Here is a 21,231-nt window from a genome sequence, read left to right on the forward strand (position 1 = left end):
AAAATTACCCATCTTGGCCATTATATGACCGTAGCGCACTGTATCGGTACATACCGATACTCACCGATACGTACCGATATATATATCGATACTCACCGATACGTGCCGATATATACCGATACGTACCGATCGATACATACCAATACTCACCGATACGTATCAATACATACCGAAACGTACATTTTATCTCAATTTTATATTTTCCAGAGTCGTATCGAGGCATATCGTATCATATCGATGTGTATTGGGGGTGTATTGATGCATATCGGTATGTATTGTAGGATATATATCGATACGAAAGGATTTTAAAAATTTCATGTATCGTATCGATGTGTATCGTATCGGTCGGCTAAATTTAAGATACGTATCGAAGGGTATCGTATCGGTATCGGAGATACTTAAAACCATGCTACCAGTACTAAAAACTAGATCTGGAATAAACCAATTCTGAAATTTCTAGTATTAGAGAAAACAATAAAATGATGGTGTTATGGCTATGAGGGGCAAAGCCAACACATACACTAGCCATGAACCTTGGGGAAAAGGGAAAGCAATAATGTAACGTCTAAAATTAAAATCCTAAATTAAGAAAGAAAGGTAGTCAGAAGAGGGAATAAGAGGGGAGAGAGAAGACTACTGAAGGAGCCTACTTACTTGAACTTCAACCCTTGAACTGAAAACTTGATCGATTTAAGATACTACCAGTACTAAAAACCAGATCTGGAATAAACCAAATTTGAAATTTCTAGTACTAGAGAAAACAAATCTGAAGAAAAAAAATTGAACTTGAAAGACATGCTCCATAACTTGTTTTTGTCACCTAGAACTAAGCCTAGAACTAGAACTTAAAAATTACAACTTCAATTGTTTAAACAACAAAAATAAGAGACTGAATCAAAAACAAAAGTGCTTGCATTAATTGAATAAAAAGAACTTACAAAAGTGTTTAAAGCATAAACCTAGAACTAGAGCTAGAGAAAGAGAAAACTAGAAAAAGAGAGAGAGCAACTAAAAAAAACCTAAGAAGAGAGAAGTAGAGAGGAAGAGAGGGACCACCCTAAAATTGTGGACTCCCTTTTATAGGAAATAGGAGAGAGAGGAGGACGTCCAAGGGTGAATCCCCTTGGACGATTTTGTGGTGAGGTGGAGGAGAGAGGAGAGAGAATCGTAGGAAGTAGGAAATCTCCAACAATTTTGCTTCCTTTTTCCTTCTTTTTTTTTTCTCTCTTCTTCAAACGTGGGCAGCCTCTTAGACGATTTTTCTTTTTTTTTCTTTCCTATTTTTTCTCCTTTTTTGTCTCTTTTTCTCTCTTATTTCCTTATTTCTCTCCTATTGCGTAAGAAACCCTTTGGCCGACCACCTTTGAGTGATGAGTAGGAGAGAGAAAATATTCTAAAAAAAACCTCCACAAAAAAATAGCAACCAAGAGGTTTGAACTTGAGACCTCTTAATAAGGAAGGGATTTTGCACACCACAACTCACCAACTACACTAGGTAGTTGTTACTAAAAATGAATCTTCAATCAATTAAGGGTGTGGTTCATCGATCCTTGTTGGCATTTGGAATATTCCTTGTACGGCATGGTTTAAAGTATCTCTGATACCGATACGATACCCTCCAATACGTATCTTAAATTTAACCGACCGATACGATACACACCAATACGATATATGAAATTTTTAAAATCCTTTCGTATCGATATATATCCTATGATACATACCGATATGCATCAATACACCACCGATACACCGATACGATAGGATATGCACCGATACGACTCTATGGAAAATATAAAATTGAGGTGAAATGTACGTTTCGGTATGTATCGGTATATATCGGTGAGTATCGATATGTATCGATCAGTACGTATCGGTATCGGCATGTATCGATCGGTACGTATCGGTGAGTATCGGTATATATTGATCGATACGTATCGTGAGTATTGATACGTATCGGTGAGTATCGGTACGTACCGATATAGTGGGCTACGGTCATATAATGGCCAAGATGGATAATTTTTCAAAAAAACACGATTTTTTGAGGGATTTTTGTTCCAAAGTTGCAGCCAGCCATATTTATAACTAAAGTGGGAATCAATGTTTGAAACAAAGATTTTATATTTATGGGACAACTACAAACCTTGAATTCTTAGTGCGATACCCTCAATTTAGTGTTTATGCATAATACATGTTATCAATAGCTTTTTTTTTTAAATTCTTTATGCAAAAGTGCTTTAAAAAATGTTTCCTATCCATTTATGTGTATATCTTTAGCGTATCTTAGTGTATCTCCGATACGATACAATACCCTCCGATACGTATCTTAATTTTGGCCGACCGATACGACGACCGATACCGATACTTTAATCCTAAACCCCTGGGACAACTACAAACAGGCTGGTTCTGCATCTCGGTTCAGTTCTGATCCATTATTCTTTTTTTGGCCCGAAAAGAATAATCACTTGTACGGGTGGCCAAACAGATGTGTACTTTTATTAAACACGTCCATTTGGCTTAGAATTTTGTCGTCTTCGCAACCATGAAAAGAAACAGGACCGCTTTAAGTGTAAAATTAGAGATATAGTGCCCGATAGTCCTTAAGGCCTTGAAAATATAAAACCTGCAAAAAGAGAGCAAAACCCAAGGTAGCTCCATTCTAAATATGTAAAATGCATGTTTTACTACCCTAGATTTCATACATTAATGTGCTCATCAGGATATAAGATGCAAAACAAAAAATGTGGCAGTTTTGTAACAACCAAAAGGTGGATGTCAGCTTAAGCAAGAAGTAACAACTTCTAAATTTGTTGCAAGAGTATATTGCATTCAATTTAATTATGACAAATTTTCAACTAATTGATGATTAACTCATGATAAAATGTACCTTACTGGTCACCTATGCTAATCATTTTCACCAGTTTTAGACCGTGTATTCCATGGCCAGAAGTTCCCGCTGATCTTCTACTCATACTATGGAATTCTGCTTTTTTGCTGTCATGCAGAGTTTTGGGGGAATATTTGTAACGCCCAAGAAACGGCCCTCCTTTGAGCCCCAAAGGTTGGGTAAGAAACAGGACAGGCGTTGAGGAGGGGCATGTCTTTAGTCTCACATCGGCTAGGGAGAATGATCCTGATCTATAGACAAAGGGTGGCCTCCTTAACTTAGTATGATGTGTCTTAAAGCCATGAGTACTATGGGCCAAAGTGGACAATATCATGCCAAGGGTAAGGGGTTGGGTCATTACAATATTAAGCTATTATCAAGAATATATTATCTATAGAGAAGTATGCTTCCAGATGGACCAGATCAGTGCCTAAAAACTTCAAAAATCTATCCAATCATTTATTGGGCGTATCCGGTGCATGAGGCTCCCGCATGTGCGAGGCCCACCGAGGGGGGTGAGAATACGCAGCCTTACCCTGAGAATGTCAACCACTTGACCACCAGGTTGCAACATTCATACCTTACCGTTGGACCAAGCATGCCCCTTCTATCCAATGATTTATTCTGATAATCTAATTCCTACACATTTTATTTGACCCACTTTTTCCATGATCCAACTTCTAGTTAGACATTCAAGAACTAGGTTTCCTGCTATCAAGATTGTGCTTTCTTTCGTTTAAAAAACAAACAAACAAACAAGCAGTACAATATTCCCAAGATCACCTCGTTGGGTGGTACAGGATGATGCAGTAGCCTTGGACTAGCTGAACCGATTTGACAGGCTTTGGAAGCTAAAGCCCAAGCATTCCAGCCCAGCAAACAAACCCAAAACCCATTGGGAGTAAATTAGAAAGTATTTTTTAAGTTTGAGGTTTTCTTGTTATTATTTGGAGATTTGTTTTGTAACTCTTGTACCTTAAGGGGTTTTCTTGCAATTTTTTATTTTTCTCATCCATAGTTGTATTTAAGTTGTGGGGCCCATTCAGGTCGCATAATCAGTTTGGGTAGTCTTTAATTATTTTGTATTTTTTTTAAACCTAATTGTTATTACTGCTAAGCAGTCCAAATCAAGTAAAATTCTAGTTTATTCTTTATCTAAAAAGTTGTAAATCTCACCCCCCCCCACCCCAAAAAAATTTGATTCTGGTTACCACCCTTTTCTCTCTCCTACAACCTTGCATCTTTATCTGTTTCTCCACCTGCAGCACCCTAGTTGCTAGCAAATTTCTTCCCTTTTTTTCTCTCTTTTATATCCATCTATTTCCCTCATTCTTCTCTTCTTTCCCTTTCTTCCCTGCCCCATTTTTACCTTTTTTCTCTGTTCAGGTTGCTCCCAATCATAGCCACTGAAACATTAGATAATATACTGTTTCTCAGAAGTTGCTATATATCATCTGATTCCAGAATTGTTAATTAGCTTCAGATCCATATTCTGTGGTAAATCAGAATTATATTGTCACTTTGTCAGTCTATCACATTTAGTTAATCCATATTCTGCTCATATTGCGACATTTCAAAACAGTAACTGTTCCTTTATTCTGTGGAACTGTGAGCAGATTGGAATCTGATATCCTCTAACAAAGAACTGTTGGATACCAGACTGCATTACATGAACAGCTTGCGTGAGAATTTGGCCCAGATCATCAGAGCAAACCAAAGCCTTTCCCCAAGTCCGGCTCAACCCACAACAGGATGGTGCAAGTTACAGTCCACTTGCTGTGGACCCTATAGGATTCAAATCCCTCATCAGTCTAGTGCCGCATGGAGGTTACAGGAACAGCAGATGGTGGCCCATCCTCAGGTTCCAGGAAATCTCTCTCCCAGATATTGCACTGGTTGATTACAAGTGCACATACATCATGGGTGCAATCTTTTCACTACATTGCAACTTTCGTCTGTCAAATAATATGGACACATGCATATTTCTTGAAGATACAGATTCAGCATATTTATTATCTTGAAAAAAAAATAAAAAATAAAAATAAAAAGCATCATTCATTACTTGTGCACTTTTCACATGCTATATTATAGAACAAGATGATGGGGCTCACAGTATTGATAAGATCCATTGGGGTTGGAAGGACAGCACCAGTGTGATGATAATCTATTCCCAGACCACCTCCAATGTTAAGGTATTCAATTTCAAAGCCTTGGGCCCGGATTTGGTCAATGTAGCCCACCATAAGGATTGCAGCATCCCTGAATATGTCCACCTGAAATATATTTAAACTGAGAAACAGCACAAAAGCCTAATTTAAACCTATAAATCCACACCTGCGCAGACCATGTAAATGCAGATGAAAGTAGATGGTAAGCACACAAGAGCAAGGAAAAGAGAAGGGAAACATGCGTGTGTGTCTCTGTGTATGTGTTTGTATCTGTGTATCCAAGAGAGTGATACCCAAAGAAGGTTACAGAAGCAGTGCCAGAGGAGAAAGAATCCATAAGAGCCAGCATGATGGCTACCATGACAGACGTAAGGCCTGCGGTTACTATTCATGGTTACTGTTCATCTTCAGATTCTGTTAGGATAAGATTCTAGATCTTATCCTTGTTAAGCAGCCCAATTGTGGGGTTTTTCTAGAAGATTAGTTTCTTTCTTTTCTCCATCGTAAAGCCTATCTTAGATGGAAAAATTTTTTTCTATCTGAGTTCGCTATCATCTCTTTATTAGTTGTTAAGTCATTAGGTCAGTATAGAGCTTTCCTATTCATTGGATGATGGAAGCTCTTATTTCCTATTGGTTGGATGATGTAAGCTCTATCCTAAGCCAATCACAGGCTTCAAAGTAGATATAAATATATGTAATGTCATACAAACCATTCCAATCAATTTGAAGAAATAAAGATATGCAGTTTTCTAATTTGATTCTGTGGTTCAGGGGTGGTTACCTGGAAGAGTCCAAGTGAAGACTAAGGTGGATTCCTTAGTGGAAGAGTGGACTCTCATCATAGGCTTAGGCTTAGGTGGATTCCTGGATTAGGTAGATTCCTAGCCTAAGGATTAGGTAGATTCCTAACCTGTTTGATCCCTCTCTCTAACTATTCTTCAATCTTTCAAGTTTCAACCAAGTTACAGGTTACTCAACTTCTTGCTGTTGTACTGTTCTTGCTCGCAATTTTCAGATTCTGTTATTAACTTTAAGAGCTGTTGCTGATCAGTTATTCTATCTTCAATTTGTTTGATGTTTCCCTGATTTACTTCTCTTTGAATTTCTGTTTTGAATATCTAAATACAACAACAACAACCATAACCTTATCCCAACTATATGGGATCTGTTTTGAATATCTGAATACCTTAATCAAAATTTCAGTTCTGCTCTTCTTATCAAGTTCTCCTACTTGTGATGCAAGATCAAATCGATGGAAGATGATTTGCAATGGAAGAGGAGAGGAATATGGAGAAGAAAGAAGAGAACCAGAAAATTCAATCGTGGGGAGGGGAAAGAATATAGATAAGAGAGAGGAAAGAGAGAACAAAATTCACTTTTCAAAAACAAAGCAAATCTATTCCATAATTCCAAATCGTAGAGTGGCATTGGACCTACATTGCTTTAAATAAAACTGAAAACTAAAACAAGCTGTCAATGGGGCGGCTGTCTCATAAATTGAATAAAATAATAAGGAAAAGACAAAAGATACTTTTTCCATGCATGGACAGCAAAAGGAGTGACCTGGATTAACTTAACTACCAAACAAGCCTATCTTAATAACCTAATTAATAAAGCTGAAAACCAAGCCCATGATCCAAGGAAGGTTCTGATATGGATCGATTCTTGGGCTTAAAATATAGCTGGAGGAATCAAAAAGGGATTACACATACGCCACCTAAAGTGGCCAGACCCTTGGGCCATAGGGCCAACCAGCCTTGGCTGAGCCAGCCCAATCAGGGTTGGTGTTTTTGGCTCACTCGAAGCAAATCGTGGGACCAGTTAGCTTGGGCTGCAAGCTATATTTTGGTCAAGATTGTTTCCTTTTTTATTTCAGTTTTTGTTTCCTTTTTATGTTACTATGTAATGGCTTAGGGGAGAAGTCCCACTCTTCCTTGCAAGAGGCTTCTAGTTTCCTTCCATTTTATGTACTTTCTATTTTCTGTTTTAGGAAAGTCGTTGCTACAAGTACAAGGGGACCTTGGAGTGTTCCACCCCCCCCCCCTCCTTTTCAACGATTTAATGAATGAAGAAATTGCTTGCTTTATGCAATGAACATCTGTGAGAAACAGTGAGGTGAGAGACCTTTGGGTGAGATACCCTTGGCCGAGAGAGCCTTCCCCCTTCTTTCCTTTTCTCTTCCAATCGATACCCCTATCTTCTCCCCATTCTGAATTTTAATTTGTGGCCAACTGGGACCCAATCGATCCCTCCATTGAAGCTGCTGATCTCCACCAACCCTTCCATCAAATATCCACAAGGGATTGTTGAAGGTTGCTCCTGTGAAGGAGGTTGTTTCTCCACCTACAATACTGGGTTTCAACTTTCAAGGTGAACCCTTACAGCCGTCGATCTCAGCAGTCCTTGGGATTGTTGTGCTGCACTTTTGGGATTCCATTTCCCACCTTTGGAGCTCCAGTAGACCAGCGTTTGGGCCTGTTGTGTGTGATACAGGAAATCTCCTTTTTAGAACCCTAAATCAAGAATCTGCAGAAATCCAGATTCATCCACCAATCTGATCTGAGATTTTGGAAGCTGATTCCACCTTCCAAGGCTGCTCTTCAATGGTGATTTCTTCCCTATTCATTCACTGCTGCTCTGCTTCTTAAATGTGGTGTAGTTTCTAGTTTCTTGAACCCTCATTTTGATCTACAATAGGGGATGTTAACTGCTGCCTATTGAGCGAAAGACAAAGGGGAGGAGCAAAGGCTTAAGTAGCCACTGGTGTCGAAGCTGAAACTGCAGGATCGAGCAAAGACCCATGCTTGGGTTCTATTTGGGCTGGTATATTTTATATTTGTTGGGAGTTCTAAGGGTTGAATGAACTATCTTACCTACTGTTGAGTGAATATACATATACTGATATGGATCTGAACCAGTACATGTTTGGGGTTAATTCCTGTGATCCTATCTGGGGTCAAGTTAGTTGAGACCTAGCTTTACATCAATTAGTATCAGAGCCATGGCTGAGGAGAGCTCTAATGCTCCGGACCAGGCTCCCAATACTACTAATCTTTCTCTTCTTCGACGGTTGACTGAGAAATTATCTACTATAGAGCAATGTCTTGATGCTTATATGGCACAAATGGGAAGACAACAGCAAACTACTGTCAATAGTGTTCCTTGACTTCCTCATCGACAGGCACAAAGAACCATATGTACACCAGCTACCTATGATGATTGATGATGATGCTACTAATCATGATGCAAATACATAACAGCCTAATGACAAGCATAAGGTGAAGCTCGAATTGAAGGAGTACAATGGGAAACATGACCCACACATATTCTATGATTGGTTGTGTGCTTTCGACTACTACTTTGATTGGTTCACTCTATCAAAAGAAAATCCTACATGTTAGATCCTTTCCAACTATTTGGACTTATTCTCAATTTACAGTTTCCATTCAGATGATATAGTTTTGGTGACTCAAAAGAAGGCGGATACAAATAAATGCCAAGTTAGAAACACGCAGGGATGATTTAGATCCAAAATATTTTAAAGAAGGGCTTAAACAAAATTGAATATAAAAAATGTGACTCTACTAAAAGTAGGAGTGAAAATGCTCGGGTCAGGATTGATGATAAGGTGATACCCCAGAGTGATAAATTTCATTAGGTTCCACCGAAAATAAAGGAGGAGATATTGGGGAAGATGTTGCCCATAGAATTAAAACAAGGTAGATGAAATGGAAGAATACTATATAGAGTTCTATGTAATCAAAACATTCCATTCAGAGCGAAAGAAAATCCATTATACCAGTAACATTGCATGGATCTGAGTGTCGACCGCAGAGGGGAAAAAAAAATAGAACATAAAATAAAATAACTGCAGTTGAGTTGAGGATGTTGAGGTGCATGAGTGGCAAAACCAGAAGACATAAGAAATAAACACATTACAAATGACTGAGTGGCCCCAATAAGTGACGAGTTGAATGAGAGTTGTTTAGGTGGCTGAGGCATCTATAATGAATGCCACCCAAAGCACCAATAAGGAATAGCAAAGTAAGAATAAGAGTCAGCCGAAGCTTACCTAGGAAGAAGTAATGACAAGTATAAACTTAAACAGGGTTGAATGGTGAAACAAGATTCATGTAGCCGACCCCATTTAAATGGGAAAAGGCTTAGTTGAGTTTATTTGGGTTCATATGTTGACAAAACGTGGTGCCTGTTTGTCAAATGAATAGCAAAACTAGCAAGGATAGAGAGAGAAACAAACAATTGTGGGAACCAACAAGTGGCACAAAGCAGATCACTAAAAGAAGGAAAGCAAAAAATTTTATGTTTTCAAATTGAGAAGGGATAAAAGAAGGAAAGAAAAAATTTGAACGTTTTCAGATGATTGTAGCATAAACCAAGGTCTAAAGCAAAACATTACAGAATTGAAACACCACTATATCAACAGCTTTCAAGACATGTAAATGGAATAACACTGAAGTTACAGTAGAAAATTTTTAATTAACCTTTGTAATGGTAGACCCAAGATGGCAATGGACCCCCACAAGCTTCAGCTCCTTTGGATGTGCCTTCACAGCATCCAAAAACCATTGCAGCTTCTCATTTCTGATACCAAATTTGGAGTTTTTATTCCCAGTAGCAACATAAGGATGAACCTAAGGAAAATTATAAGAACCAAAAGATATGAGAATTAGAGAAATTACTAACACCAATTAATTAATTATAAAGAAATATCAAGTATTCAGCGATCACGGAGCAGCTTTGCTTGATCCATTGTTCAAAATCTGAAGACTGACTTGATAAACCCAAGTCACAAAAGTACAGCTTGAGAAGTATTTCAAGCTCTTCAGTATTGACCAAGTAGATTAAGATAAACGGGTCTCCAAGTAATTTAGTTTAAGAATCAGTTTTCTATATGCATCATGCCCCCTAGATAAAAGGAATAATACAGTGAATGTGATGGTGAATGCACCTGAGGATCAACATCAGGATTGATCCGAAGCAAAACATTGACCTTCTTTCCAGCAACTCTTGCCGCTAACACAATATTTCCCAAATCAAATTCACTGTCAACATTAACGAAAACTCCTTCTTGGGCAGCCAGCACCAGGCCCTCCAAGAGTTTCCCATTACCATTAAATATACACCTGAGTTTAAAAATATTAATGTGAAAAATTAAATCCACAGGAGCATTGCACCCTTCAATTGGTGCAAACTGAAAAACAAATTAGTCATCTTAGTTGACATAAAAATGAGCTCTTTTTGAGAGTTCTTAAGAATTTACAATGACAAATTTAGTGAATATATAATCACAACCAGAAACATCTGCCAATTGCCTACCCCTAGGCCTCTCAGAACCAACATAATTCAGGGGAATGTCCGGATATCAAATTTGTAATAATATCAGCACCCAAGTGAGAGAGAGAGAGAGAGGGTGTGTGATGGAGAAGAGAAGAAGATAAGAACCAAAGGGAATACCTCTGCTCCAGTTCCATCCTAAGACAATCTTCATCTTTATGAAGTCTTCTTATCTCATTTAATCCTTGCAACATATTGCACCCATGGATTAGTGGACCTAGAGTCCACCAGCCAAGCATTAGTTGGACTTTCCAACAAATTGAATTCAAATAAGACAAACAATTCATTGTTACCTTCTTCTAGCTTCTTCTTAAGAGTCACCAGGTATGCATGGCAAATTCTCTTCCAGTGCCCTAATTTGCTGCAATAGAAACATTTTCTCTTTGCAGCCTTTCTAGTTTCTATCATCTCCTCCTTTGACTTTTACTAACTTTTTTCTTTTTCTTGCCCTTAGGCTTAGAAGCCAAAGTCCCAATCTTTGTTGCAATCACAATTGCCTTTTGCTTCTTAAGCTTTTACTCCGTCTCTTGTAGCATATTGGTAAGTTCATAAATACTAACCAGTAACCGCCACTTTATTAATAAGAAAGTTCATTATGAACGTGCCATAAAGTAGAGTCAATGATGCAAGAATGGCATCAATCTTATATTGAGCATAAAAAGTCATCCTTAGAGATTCCAATTCTTTAAATAAATTACTCATTTTCATCACATGAACAAGAACCGAAGTCCCTTCAGATATTCTAGTGGTATGAAGAGTAGTAATGACAACTTGGTGAGCATGACAATTCTACTTTCCAAATGTCTAACGCAACTCTCATCATATCTCTGGTTGCTCACAGCTCATTAGCGATGGTCTTATCCAGAGAACTAAGGATATAAATCTTAGTCTGAGAGTCTCTTTAATGGAACCTCTCATAGGTATGTTGCTCCTCGGGATTACTGAAGTCAGGTAAAAGGGGAGACTCTTGGTACAGAACACTGAAAAAGTTCCTCAATATTAAGTTCCAACAATAAATTTCTTTTCCAGTCTAAATAGTTTGGACCTGTCAGGCAGTTTTCATTCAAACAATCACATGTACTTATATGTATGAGGCGGTCATATGTTCAAATTAGACTCGAAAAGAAATTTATAGCTGGTATGTATGGCCATGGGGTTCGTCATCATAAACAATCAACAAATGAACAAGCAAGCAGGATTTAAATTACATGACATAACCATTGAATACAAGTGTGCAAGTCAAAATCAATGGTTTCTCACATAATATGCCACCCTCATAGCACATAAATATGAATTGGAACACCACAGTCCTTACATTCTCAACTTACCCTATCAGATTTCATCAGAGTGTGGTGATTGGGTGGACTCATTATGTTCGTCATGTCTCATCATATGAGACTAGTCTTCCTAATGTAGAACTAGGATTGACAAGGCCAACCTAGTTCCAAGACAGCAGGATACTCTCAAAGAACAACCAATATCATCCAATGTAGTATAGAAATTAAGAGAAAAGTGATTTAAATACCTGTAACAGTAGACCTGCTCTATAACACCTTGAATATTATAGAAGATAAGAGAAAATAGGTTGAAGGAACCTCTCGGGTTTCACACCGCAAAGAGTCAATTGGATCAAACACCAATTCCATCAGCCTTGATCAAACACAAAACAACTCTTCAAGGAGAAGACAATAGCAGCAGGCATTAATTTTTTTTTATCAAAATCATTCTTTTTTTAAGAGCCTCATTCTCTTTATTTATAATGTTAATGTGGGAGGGAATTACAAAATAGAAGGTTCCTAAAAAATGAAACCAAATATTCTCCTAATACAATAGTTACTAAAACTGAAATTGGAAACTAACTGAAATTAGAAACTAGTTGAAAAATGAAACTAACTACTAATGACTTGACTCAACTAATAACTTGACTCCTAAGGAAACAAATATAACTCAAATCAAACCTAACTAATAAAAAATGAAACAAACTAGTAATCCCGCATGCAACCTTAGAACCCCTCTTTTAGACCCATAAAAGTGGTCTATTACACTCAAAACACATAGAATCCAAGGCCCAACATGTATGGAACCCAACCCTAGGCTTATTCCTAATAAAACAAGCCTATTTTTGTGATTAATCTGCATCAACTCTCCCCATCTTGAAAAAATTCGTCCTTCAATTTTGCAGTGATGAGGGGGAAACAACATGTGAGTAGTAGCTTTAATCATTCCCAACAAAATTCTGGTTTTTTGTAAACTTTCAGAATGTAGTCTTCAAGGCGTGGAGCTTTCTCTTCAAAGAACCATGATGGCATAACGAACTATGTACGTTCGACCTCTGAATTGATACCAACTGTGAATCTCATGTGCATAAAGTCATCAAGTTGGTATCATTTTCATCAAGGATTAAAAGAACAAGTTCTTCCTTTTCATTATGAATCTCAAAGAATTGTTGTGGAGTGCTTTCACCCATTACCTCATCTTCCACGGCCACAATATTGTCTATTATGCTTTCTTCAATGTAAAATTCTTCAGTGGAATCTCCTATCTCTTGACCTTCTGTCTTTGAAGCTTCAAGAACTATCTCTTCAATGTGAACCTTGACTTCAAGTTCTTTTGGTTTTAATAGAGGTATCTTCACTTTCCATAGATGCGTTACGGGTGCTATTAATGATTCTAGGACGCCAACACGTCGCTGCATTCTAAATATTTCATTCATTTGCACCATTTCTTGTTGCAATTGTATCAACATCTCCATCATAGAAGTAAGGGAAGACTTCATCTCAGCAAGAAAGTTGTTCTCTGCCATGCTTTGATACCACTTAATGTTAGAACTAGGATTGACAAGGCCAACCTAGTTCCAAGACAGCAGGATACTCTCAAAGAACAACCAATATCATCCAATGTAGGACAGAATTGAGAGAAAAGTGATTTAAATACCTGTAACAGTAGACCTGCTCTATAACACCTTGAATATTATAGAAGATAAGAGAAAATAGGTTGAAGGAACCTCTCAGGCTTCACACCGCAGAAAGTCAATTGGATCAAACACCAATTCCATCAGCCTTGATCAAACACAAGACAACTCTTCAAGGAGAAGACAATAGCAGCAGCCATTAATTTTTTTTTTATCAAAATCATAATTTTTTTAGGAGCCTCCTCCACTTTATTTATAATGTTAATGGGGGAGGGAATTACAAAATAGAAGGTTCCTAAAAAAAGAAACCAAATATTCTCCTAATACAATAGTTACTAAAACTCAAATTGGAAACTAACGGAAATTAGAAACTAGTTGAAAAAGGACACTAACTACTAATGACTTGACTCGACTAATAACTTGACTCCTAAGGAAACAAATATAACTCAAAACAAACCCAACTAAAAAATGAAACTAATGAAAAAGGAAACAAACTAGTAATCCCGTATGCAACCTTAGAGTCCCTCTTTTAGACTCATAAAAGTGGTCTATTACACTCAAAACACATGGGGTCAAAGGCCCAACATGTATGAAACCCAACCCTAGGCTTATTCCTAATAAAACAAGCGTATTTTGGTTATTAATCTGCATCACTTTCAATATATTTTAGCCACCAAAATGTCATGCCCATTCCTATTAGAAGACATGCACTCAAGTCAAGTGTAAATTTATCATCCAGAAGGAAATCACAAGTACCATGGGATGATGCCCACTATTGCAATGCACTCCCACTAATTGTCTTCACTACATATCTCATATGAGATGAACACAGACCATCTCATAAATTGATCCATGCAATATCCTATCGGCATTTGGAAGAACCAGCCTACAAGACCTTTACGCCCACCAACTATAGGAGGCCATGGAGAATCTACCACTTGACAAATTTGCATTTCACACTTGATTTTGTAAGTGGGGAATTGAACATCATATGTTCAAATTAAACATACATGATACATCTCATGTACTTATATTCATCACCTCATGACATTTAACATCACATATAATAAAAGCATTATAACATATAATACAGCATCTCATGCAAACATCAATAAGTATGTCGTGGAGCTCAAAGCAATCATCAATGGTACCGACAAATTTGCAACAAAGGCCGACTTGAAGTGGCAACTCCAAGTCTACAAGGAAGCCTCCACTGCATCTCTCTATCACTCATTCTCTCCCCTTCCACTGCAACTCCCACAGTGCTCTCTCTCTCTCTCTCTCTCTCTCTCTCTCTCTCTCTCTCTCTCCCCTGCATGATGGCCACATTTTTTTTTAATCTCAACCATCCATGTGTCGCCCATCTGCATTTTTCAATCTCAGTTGGATCGGCCAGATCACCCATTCCACACAAGTCCATTTTGGATTGGTGAGAGTTGGGATCGGGCTTGGAATTTTCAATATTCGCCCGATCCAATTCCGATTTTTAAAACACTGGTCCGGAGTCACCATGGAAAGGAATTGTTCTATGAATTCATATGTGCAGAAAGCTCTACCATAGTCAACATGAGCTTTTATGCATTTGTTTATTTATTTTTCTATTAAAAAAAAATCGTGTTAATGCACACGTTTGAGTGCCAAAGCGGGAAGCGCCTTTGCCTGGTTGGTAAGGTCACAAGGCAAGAACATTATCCTACGACGAAATTTAAGATGCACACAAGGAACTCAAAAAAATATATATAACAGGATGTGTACAATAAGAACTCAATCACTCACCTTGCCGGATCAAACCCTGCGCGAAGCGCCAATTTCAGCTCATTGCCACTGACTAGCACGGCACCACAACCCAATCGCCTCAAATGCTCAAGAATTTTTACGTTATTATTGGCTTTGATTGCATAACCAACAACCGATCTCAAGCCTTGCAGAGCTTCCCGATACGCTTCAAAATTTCGGGTAATTTGGGGCTTACTGTACAGGTAAAACGGCCTCTTCTCCACCGAATCTAATATATCTTGAACTTTGAGACCCTCGCAGTAGAGAAACCCGTCACCAGACTTGCTGAAGCAATGCTGGAATTTCTCCTTAGGTTCGGCGGTGACAATAGTAGGGTTATCTGACATAGCCGATCTTATTGTAGGCGACTGCGTAGAATATCTGAAGGTAAGTGAGGGTTTCGAGATTACGTTTTCAGAGCAGTACTGTAGGCTTTTCGCAAGCGGATAGTGAATGGCGAAATGAGCAGTCGTCATAATCGAACAATCAACCAGTCCAGAAACTTGGGAACTCTTCAGACGGGGAGGTCCGCCCGCTGAAACCAATGTCACTGCTAGGGACGATGCGGGATAAAAGGTTTTACGGCTCGAGGTTGCCTAATCCGAACGGCAGACGGAGCTCTGAGCATTAGGTTGCCTGATCGCCTCCCTGTGAGCGTGAATGCTCCCTCGAATCAGCCTCTGAAGACGGCGGTGTTCTACCTCGGGAGTTTTTGAACGAGTCTGAAGACTGAAGCTGTGGCGGATGCTTGAATCGAGTTGTGAGCAGGGTTTTAGGAGGCAGATTCGGGACGGAAGCTGTGGTCCGGATCGTCGATTTCGATTTGAATCGGGCGATTCCCAATCTAATTCCCCGATTCTTGAAACCATGGTTGTGAGGGCCACCACCGCCAGTTAAGGCGGGAACAACCGAACAACGACCCCAGGAGAGAGAATGTCATGGAATTGTCAAGATGAAATAGTCTCTAAGAGAGCGCCTGACTATTATTTTGTCATGTCCCCCAATTTGTACATGAGAAGACATTGAGATCATTAGTTTTATATTTTGAGAAAGATTCTATTTTAATGATCGGGATGTTTTCTTAGTAATAGTCTCAGTTGGTCAGTATAGTTTCTAATTTCTATGCCCAATCGAGGGATGCTTCTAATTTCTTCGTCCATGTCCAATCGAGGGATGCAAAACATGTGAAATAAAAACTTTTGAATCATCCAATTTGAACAACGGTAGCCTAAGTTATAGGCATTCCAAGTCCCTGGAAAAAAAAATTATTTTATTATTTAATGATAATTTTATAGGAAAATGTTTCTTTTCATAATGGGTTAAGATATCCCCACCATTGTGACCTCATAATTACTCTCCATGTTTGTACTAATGTTTGAAATGCCTGTTGAATTGTCCGTAGAGTCATACACAACCATAAAAATAGTGGATGAAAAGATTCTTTACCATAAGTGAATGAAAACTCGATCTATATTTATATTATTTGAAAGATACATTGATCGGTTAGCAACGAAATCTATAACATTCATTTTTTTTTTTTGCCCCTCAACATAATTCGTCTTCGCATTTGATGAAGGAATAAGTGATGCGATCACATTTGGTTAGAAGCATGGTTTTAAGTATCGGTGCGTATCGTGTCGTATCGGTCGATATGTATCTGTATCGGTAGGCATTGGCACGATACATATCGATACGATACATGAAAATTTTAAAACCCTTATGTATCGATACGTATCCTACGATACGCACCGATACACCACCAATACGCACCGATACTCACCGATACGTACCGATACTCTATGAAAAATTCAAAATTGAAGTGAAATGTACGTTTCGATATGTATCGGTACGTATCAATATGTATTGGTACATATCGATGATATTTGTGTACAATAGACCGTTGGATAATATAGTATCACTTCAACTAGTTGGATACGATCATACGAGACAATCACATCAATTGAGGCATACAAAATGTAGCAAACATAGTCAATATACAAGATTTAAAATATATATATATATATTATATTAAGAAAGAGAGGAAAATAAAACACAGAAAATAACAACACTCTATTTAGACAGACCTAAATGAAGGGAAAACTCCAAAAATTCGAGTGAGATAGACACCACCACACGAATAGAAACTTATTAATGGCATTTTAATCAAACCAGATCTTGATAGCAGCAACGCAGCCCGTGATGTGATCATTGGAGGTGGAGGTAGAGGTGGAGGTGAGGAATTTTAATCCACAAAGTAGCAAAAACAGTAATTTTTGACATTTAACACAAATGAGTGGTTACAACTTAAATTGCAACCAACCATCTCGGTTACATACATATTTATCATTATTTAAAATTGAATAACTAAACTTATAAATGCCAACTGTTTTTTAAAATACTACCTGCTTATGGCTTAGGTCGATTTGTTTCTCACGTTATACACAACATAATAATAAATTAATAATTTTACAAACAATCAAAAATAAAATAAAATAAAACCCACAGGGACACACACAGTCACAGATAGTGGAGCACCACAAACCCAATTTGCCAATCAGAATATGTTTTTAAACTTCTCATTAAATAAATCCTAACGCGCTGTGCATTGGATTTTGGATTATAAAGATAGGTTCTATGGACGGGCCAGCTAAAACCCAGATATTTGCTTGGCTTAGATGGCAAATCAATCTAACTATTATCCCAACTAAGCTGGTATTCAAAGTCATTAGTATAATTAATAGGTGAATTATGGTTTCTTAATTAAGTAATAGTTGTTTAATATATTAAACAATTATAAAATAAAAAAACTAATAAAAATAATTTATAAAATAAAAAACTAGTGAACTCATACGATAAGTTGAACAAGGTTGAAAGTTTTGTAGACAGATGGCTTGCAAGATTCATATATCAAGCTCACACTTGAAAGGATTTGTGGGTTGCAAACCAAAGCATTGAAAACCCAATGGTACATGATAATGCATGTCAATGCCTAGATTATGAGAATATGTATGTCATTACATAAGATGTATATGATTGAATTTTGAGTTTGAATGTTAACATGTAGCCTTTTCAAAGTTACTCATTAATAACTTTACACTTTATTGGAAACAAGATTATTTATTGGGAGAAAAAAATGTTCATTGGTCGTGTGCCCTTATGTCAACACAGGGCCAATGAAGGGATACACATGGACATCAATAAGGGGTGTGGGCATCATTTCGTCCCCTCTGTGTCTGGGTACAAGGGCCACGGGATAGGGGAGCATTATTTTACCTTTTTATTAATGCCTCACACTACATTCCATGACATTTTTGCTAGGCTCCGTTTGTTTAAAGACAATGATAAAATTCCATCTTTTATATTGAACTTTACCATAAAATTTTAATTCATGTAAATTTTATTTGAATGACCTTGCTATCCTCTTATGATCAATATGGTTTCGTCGCAATCCATTGATATGCTCCTCTATGCTACTTCCTTGGAGAACTCTCTCCCTTATTAATGGATAATTAAAATAAAAGAAAAATACAACCATGTCATCACACAAGATTGATCAGTCAACGTGACTTACAAATGATTGGATCACCCAAGCCCATGGGGATCTAGTAAAGTCACCCAACAAGTCAGATAAGACTAAAGGGCATCTAGAGTCATATACGACAACAAACAAAATGTTAAAAATAAAATTTACAAGAAATACCCTTAGGCAAAAGGAATTACATAATGTTAATCTATACTTATCAAAATCTCTCTTCTCTATAATGTTAAGAATTTTTGTTTTTGGATAAAGATGATGCAAAGATTAAACTTGAATTCAGGGGTTATGAAAACCTAGGGATCCAATTCCAAAAGCTCAAGAATTGACTTTTCGAAAATGATTAGAATTGAGATTGATCACAGCCAATGATTCAATGATGGATTTATCTAATTCTCATTTTGAAACAATGCTTCTTATATGACACACTGACACTCATCCAATTCTTTTTTTCTTATCTTTTTTAAACAATGACCCCTATTTTTTTATTTTATTTTTTTTTTCTATTTATGGACCGGTGAACTAATTAGGTGCCGTGGTTGACTAATCGTTATGAAAAACCCCACAAGAACAGTAAAATAACAGGATTTGCCATGCACGGAGAAAATTTGCCGGGAAAATAAGGACGTTATTTTGGGGGAATTAGTTAAGGTTAGTTGGAAAAGGCTGTTAAAATTTGAATGGAGTGGCTCGCATTTCGATTATGGTATTAGTACTTCTCTCTCTCTCTCTCTCTCCTTCCCCCGCGAGAAACAGGAAGCTTAAAACGAACATGAAAGGAGACTCCGTCAAGAAATAAAACAAACCCGAAAATTTGAAAAAGAATTCGGTAATGGAACTCTCTCTCTCTCTCTCTCTCATTGTTGTAGGTTCAGCGTCGTGTCGTCCTCATTGTCCGTCCTCCGTTATCTTTGGCACATTCTGTGATTTATATTCTTCTCCAATCCTCAATTCCACATTTTCGTCAGAGGTAATTTTCCTAACCCTCCTCCTCTGTTTTTTCTTCTCTCTCTCTCTCTGCTATATTGTTTCTGCATTGTTCTTGTTAATCTTAGCTCCGGTTTTTGGTTTTCGTCTCGAATCTAAATAGTCTCTCTTTCGTGTGTTATTCTTTTCCTTTCAGAGGGATCCCAATCTGGGCGTGGTTCCTCGATTTGTTGGGGGTTTTCTATTATCTGATGTTTTACCTTGTGTCCGATGCAGGCATTTGTTGGCGAAGAAGCCCTTCACTCTGATCTTAATATGAGCGCTTGACTCTCCTGCCCTTTATTGTCTCACAGGAGCAAGCTCGCAATCAATAACTATGTGTGAAGTAATGTCTGGACCTCTCGAGCGTTCCTTGAGACCTGGTAAGAAATTTATTTGAAAAATTCATTGTGTTTCTTCTTTTCATTTTCCTTAAACTATATATTTCAACTGATATGGACCAAATTCTGGATAGTAATTGTTACTAGTAACCCTGTTTGATGTGAAACTAAAGAAATGATTTTGTGGATCTCTCTTCTTTCCCTTTGACATGTAAAACTGCTTAAATGCATTGGTATAATTAAAAATTAACTTGTAGATCATTGTTTTCATCATTGAGGGTTTTAGACTACACAGAATAAGATATAATACATAGTTTCCATGCACCCTGATGATCAAAAACACATTCTGCCTGATCCACATAAGATTCAACAATATTTTTACTTTTTCATTGTTTGTTTTCAGGTCTCGAAAAATCTGAGATGGAAAACTCAGAGGATGAGAGAAAGAATAGGATCGGGTCGTTGAAAAAGAAAGCTATTAATGCTTCTACCAAGTTCAGGCATTCTCTGACAAAGAGGGGTAGGAGAAACAGTAGAGTTATGTCTGTTTCCATTGAGGATGAGCATGATGCAGAGGAGACACAGGCAGTCGATGCATTCCGTCAAGCACTCATCTTGGAAGAATTATTACCCTCTAAACATGATGATTACCATATGATGCTCAGGTGACTTTATCTTCAATGTTCCTTTGAGATTGTTGTACATAATGCATGGTTGCAAACTGTTAGATCAAACACCAAGAAACACGAATAAAGAGAGACAATAGATCCGTACGACACAGAGATTTAACGAGGTTCACACACCAGGGTGGTGTGCTACGTCCTCGGGCGAAGAAGAAGATGATTCACTATGCAAAAGAAGGATTACACCCTAGCAGCGGCGAGGAAGAACTCGCCCTGAAACCCTAGCTTCGTGAAAACCCTAGAATACAATGACTCTCAACAAGCAACAGTACATTATATATATATACTCCAAATAGCGGTTCGACCCATCGGGTCATGGTCGATCCGGTCGAACCATACCGCGGGGGCTACGCCCCCGCACCCCCATACGAGATACGAGATCAGTGATGGGCTCCGGCCCAAGCCCTCTGCTTCCATCACAGATCTCAGAAAAATTCCTATTCGGGTCGCCACCAAAATATGTCGGATCGGGTCAATCTTCAAAACGGGTCAAGAATTCGAGACAAACTTAACAGATCTCCACCTTGCCTTGAATTCTCCTCCAACAGATAAACAAATAGCTAATATCTTCATCTTCTCCAATAGCCCTCCAAAGGGCTGAACTCAAACA

General features: G+C 37.9%; 2 protein-coding genes across 5 annotated transcripts in view; one reads left to right on the plus strand and one right to left on the minus strand.

The window, feature by feature from the left end:
- The window catches only part of LOC122075119 (diaminopimelate decarboxylase 2, chloroplastic-like), a 21,288-nt gene extending 5,356 nt beyond the window's left edge, over nucleotides 1–15,932 (minus strand). Inside the window, exons 1-4 of the mRNA XM_042640029.1 lie at nucleotides 15,097–15,932; nucleotides 10,024–10,198; nucleotides 9,557–9,706; nucleotides 4,996–5,157 (exon numbers count right to left, since the gene is read on the minus strand). Coding sequence (XP_042495963.1) covers nucleotides 4,996–5,157; nucleotides 9,557–9,706; nucleotides 10,024–10,198; nucleotides 15,097–15,572 — 963 coding nt within the window. The 5' untranslated portion in view covers nucleotides 15,573–15,932. The remainder of the gene's footprint in view (nucleotides 1–4,995; nucleotides 5,158–9,556; nucleotides 9,707–10,023; nucleotides 10,199–15,096) is intronic.
- A 3,407-nt stretch (nucleotides 15,933–19,339) lies between these two features.
- LOC122075118 (phosphatidylinositol/phosphatidylcholine transfer protein SFH12-like) overlaps nucleotides 19,340–21,231 on the plus strand; it is a 7,646-nt gene continuing 5,754 nt past the window's right edge. For 3 of the 4 annotated variants that reach the window (XM_042640026.1, XM_042640024.1, XM_042640027.1), the window contains exons 1-3: nucleotides 19,351–19,601; nucleotides 19,835–19,980; nucleotides 20,342–20,603. In XM_042640026.1, the coding sequence (XP_042495960.1) occupies nucleotides 19,935–19,980; nucleotides 20,342–20,603 (308 nt within the window). In that variant the 5' untranslated portion in view covers nucleotides 19,351–19,601; nucleotides 19,835–19,934. Of the gene's footprint in view, nucleotides 19,602–19,834; nucleotides 19,981–20,341; nucleotides 20,604–21,231 lie in introns of all 4 variants that reach the window. The other variant, XM_042640025.1, reaches the window with a different exon arrangement.

This window comes from Macadamia integrifolia, chromosome 4, assembly GCF_013358625.1.
Source record: "Macadamia integrifolia cultivar HAES 741 chromosome 4, SCU_Mint_v3, whole genome shotgun sequence".
Taxonomy (NCBI): Eukaryota; Viridiplantae; Streptophyta; class Magnoliopsida; order Proteales; family Proteaceae; genus Macadamia; species Macadamia integrifolia.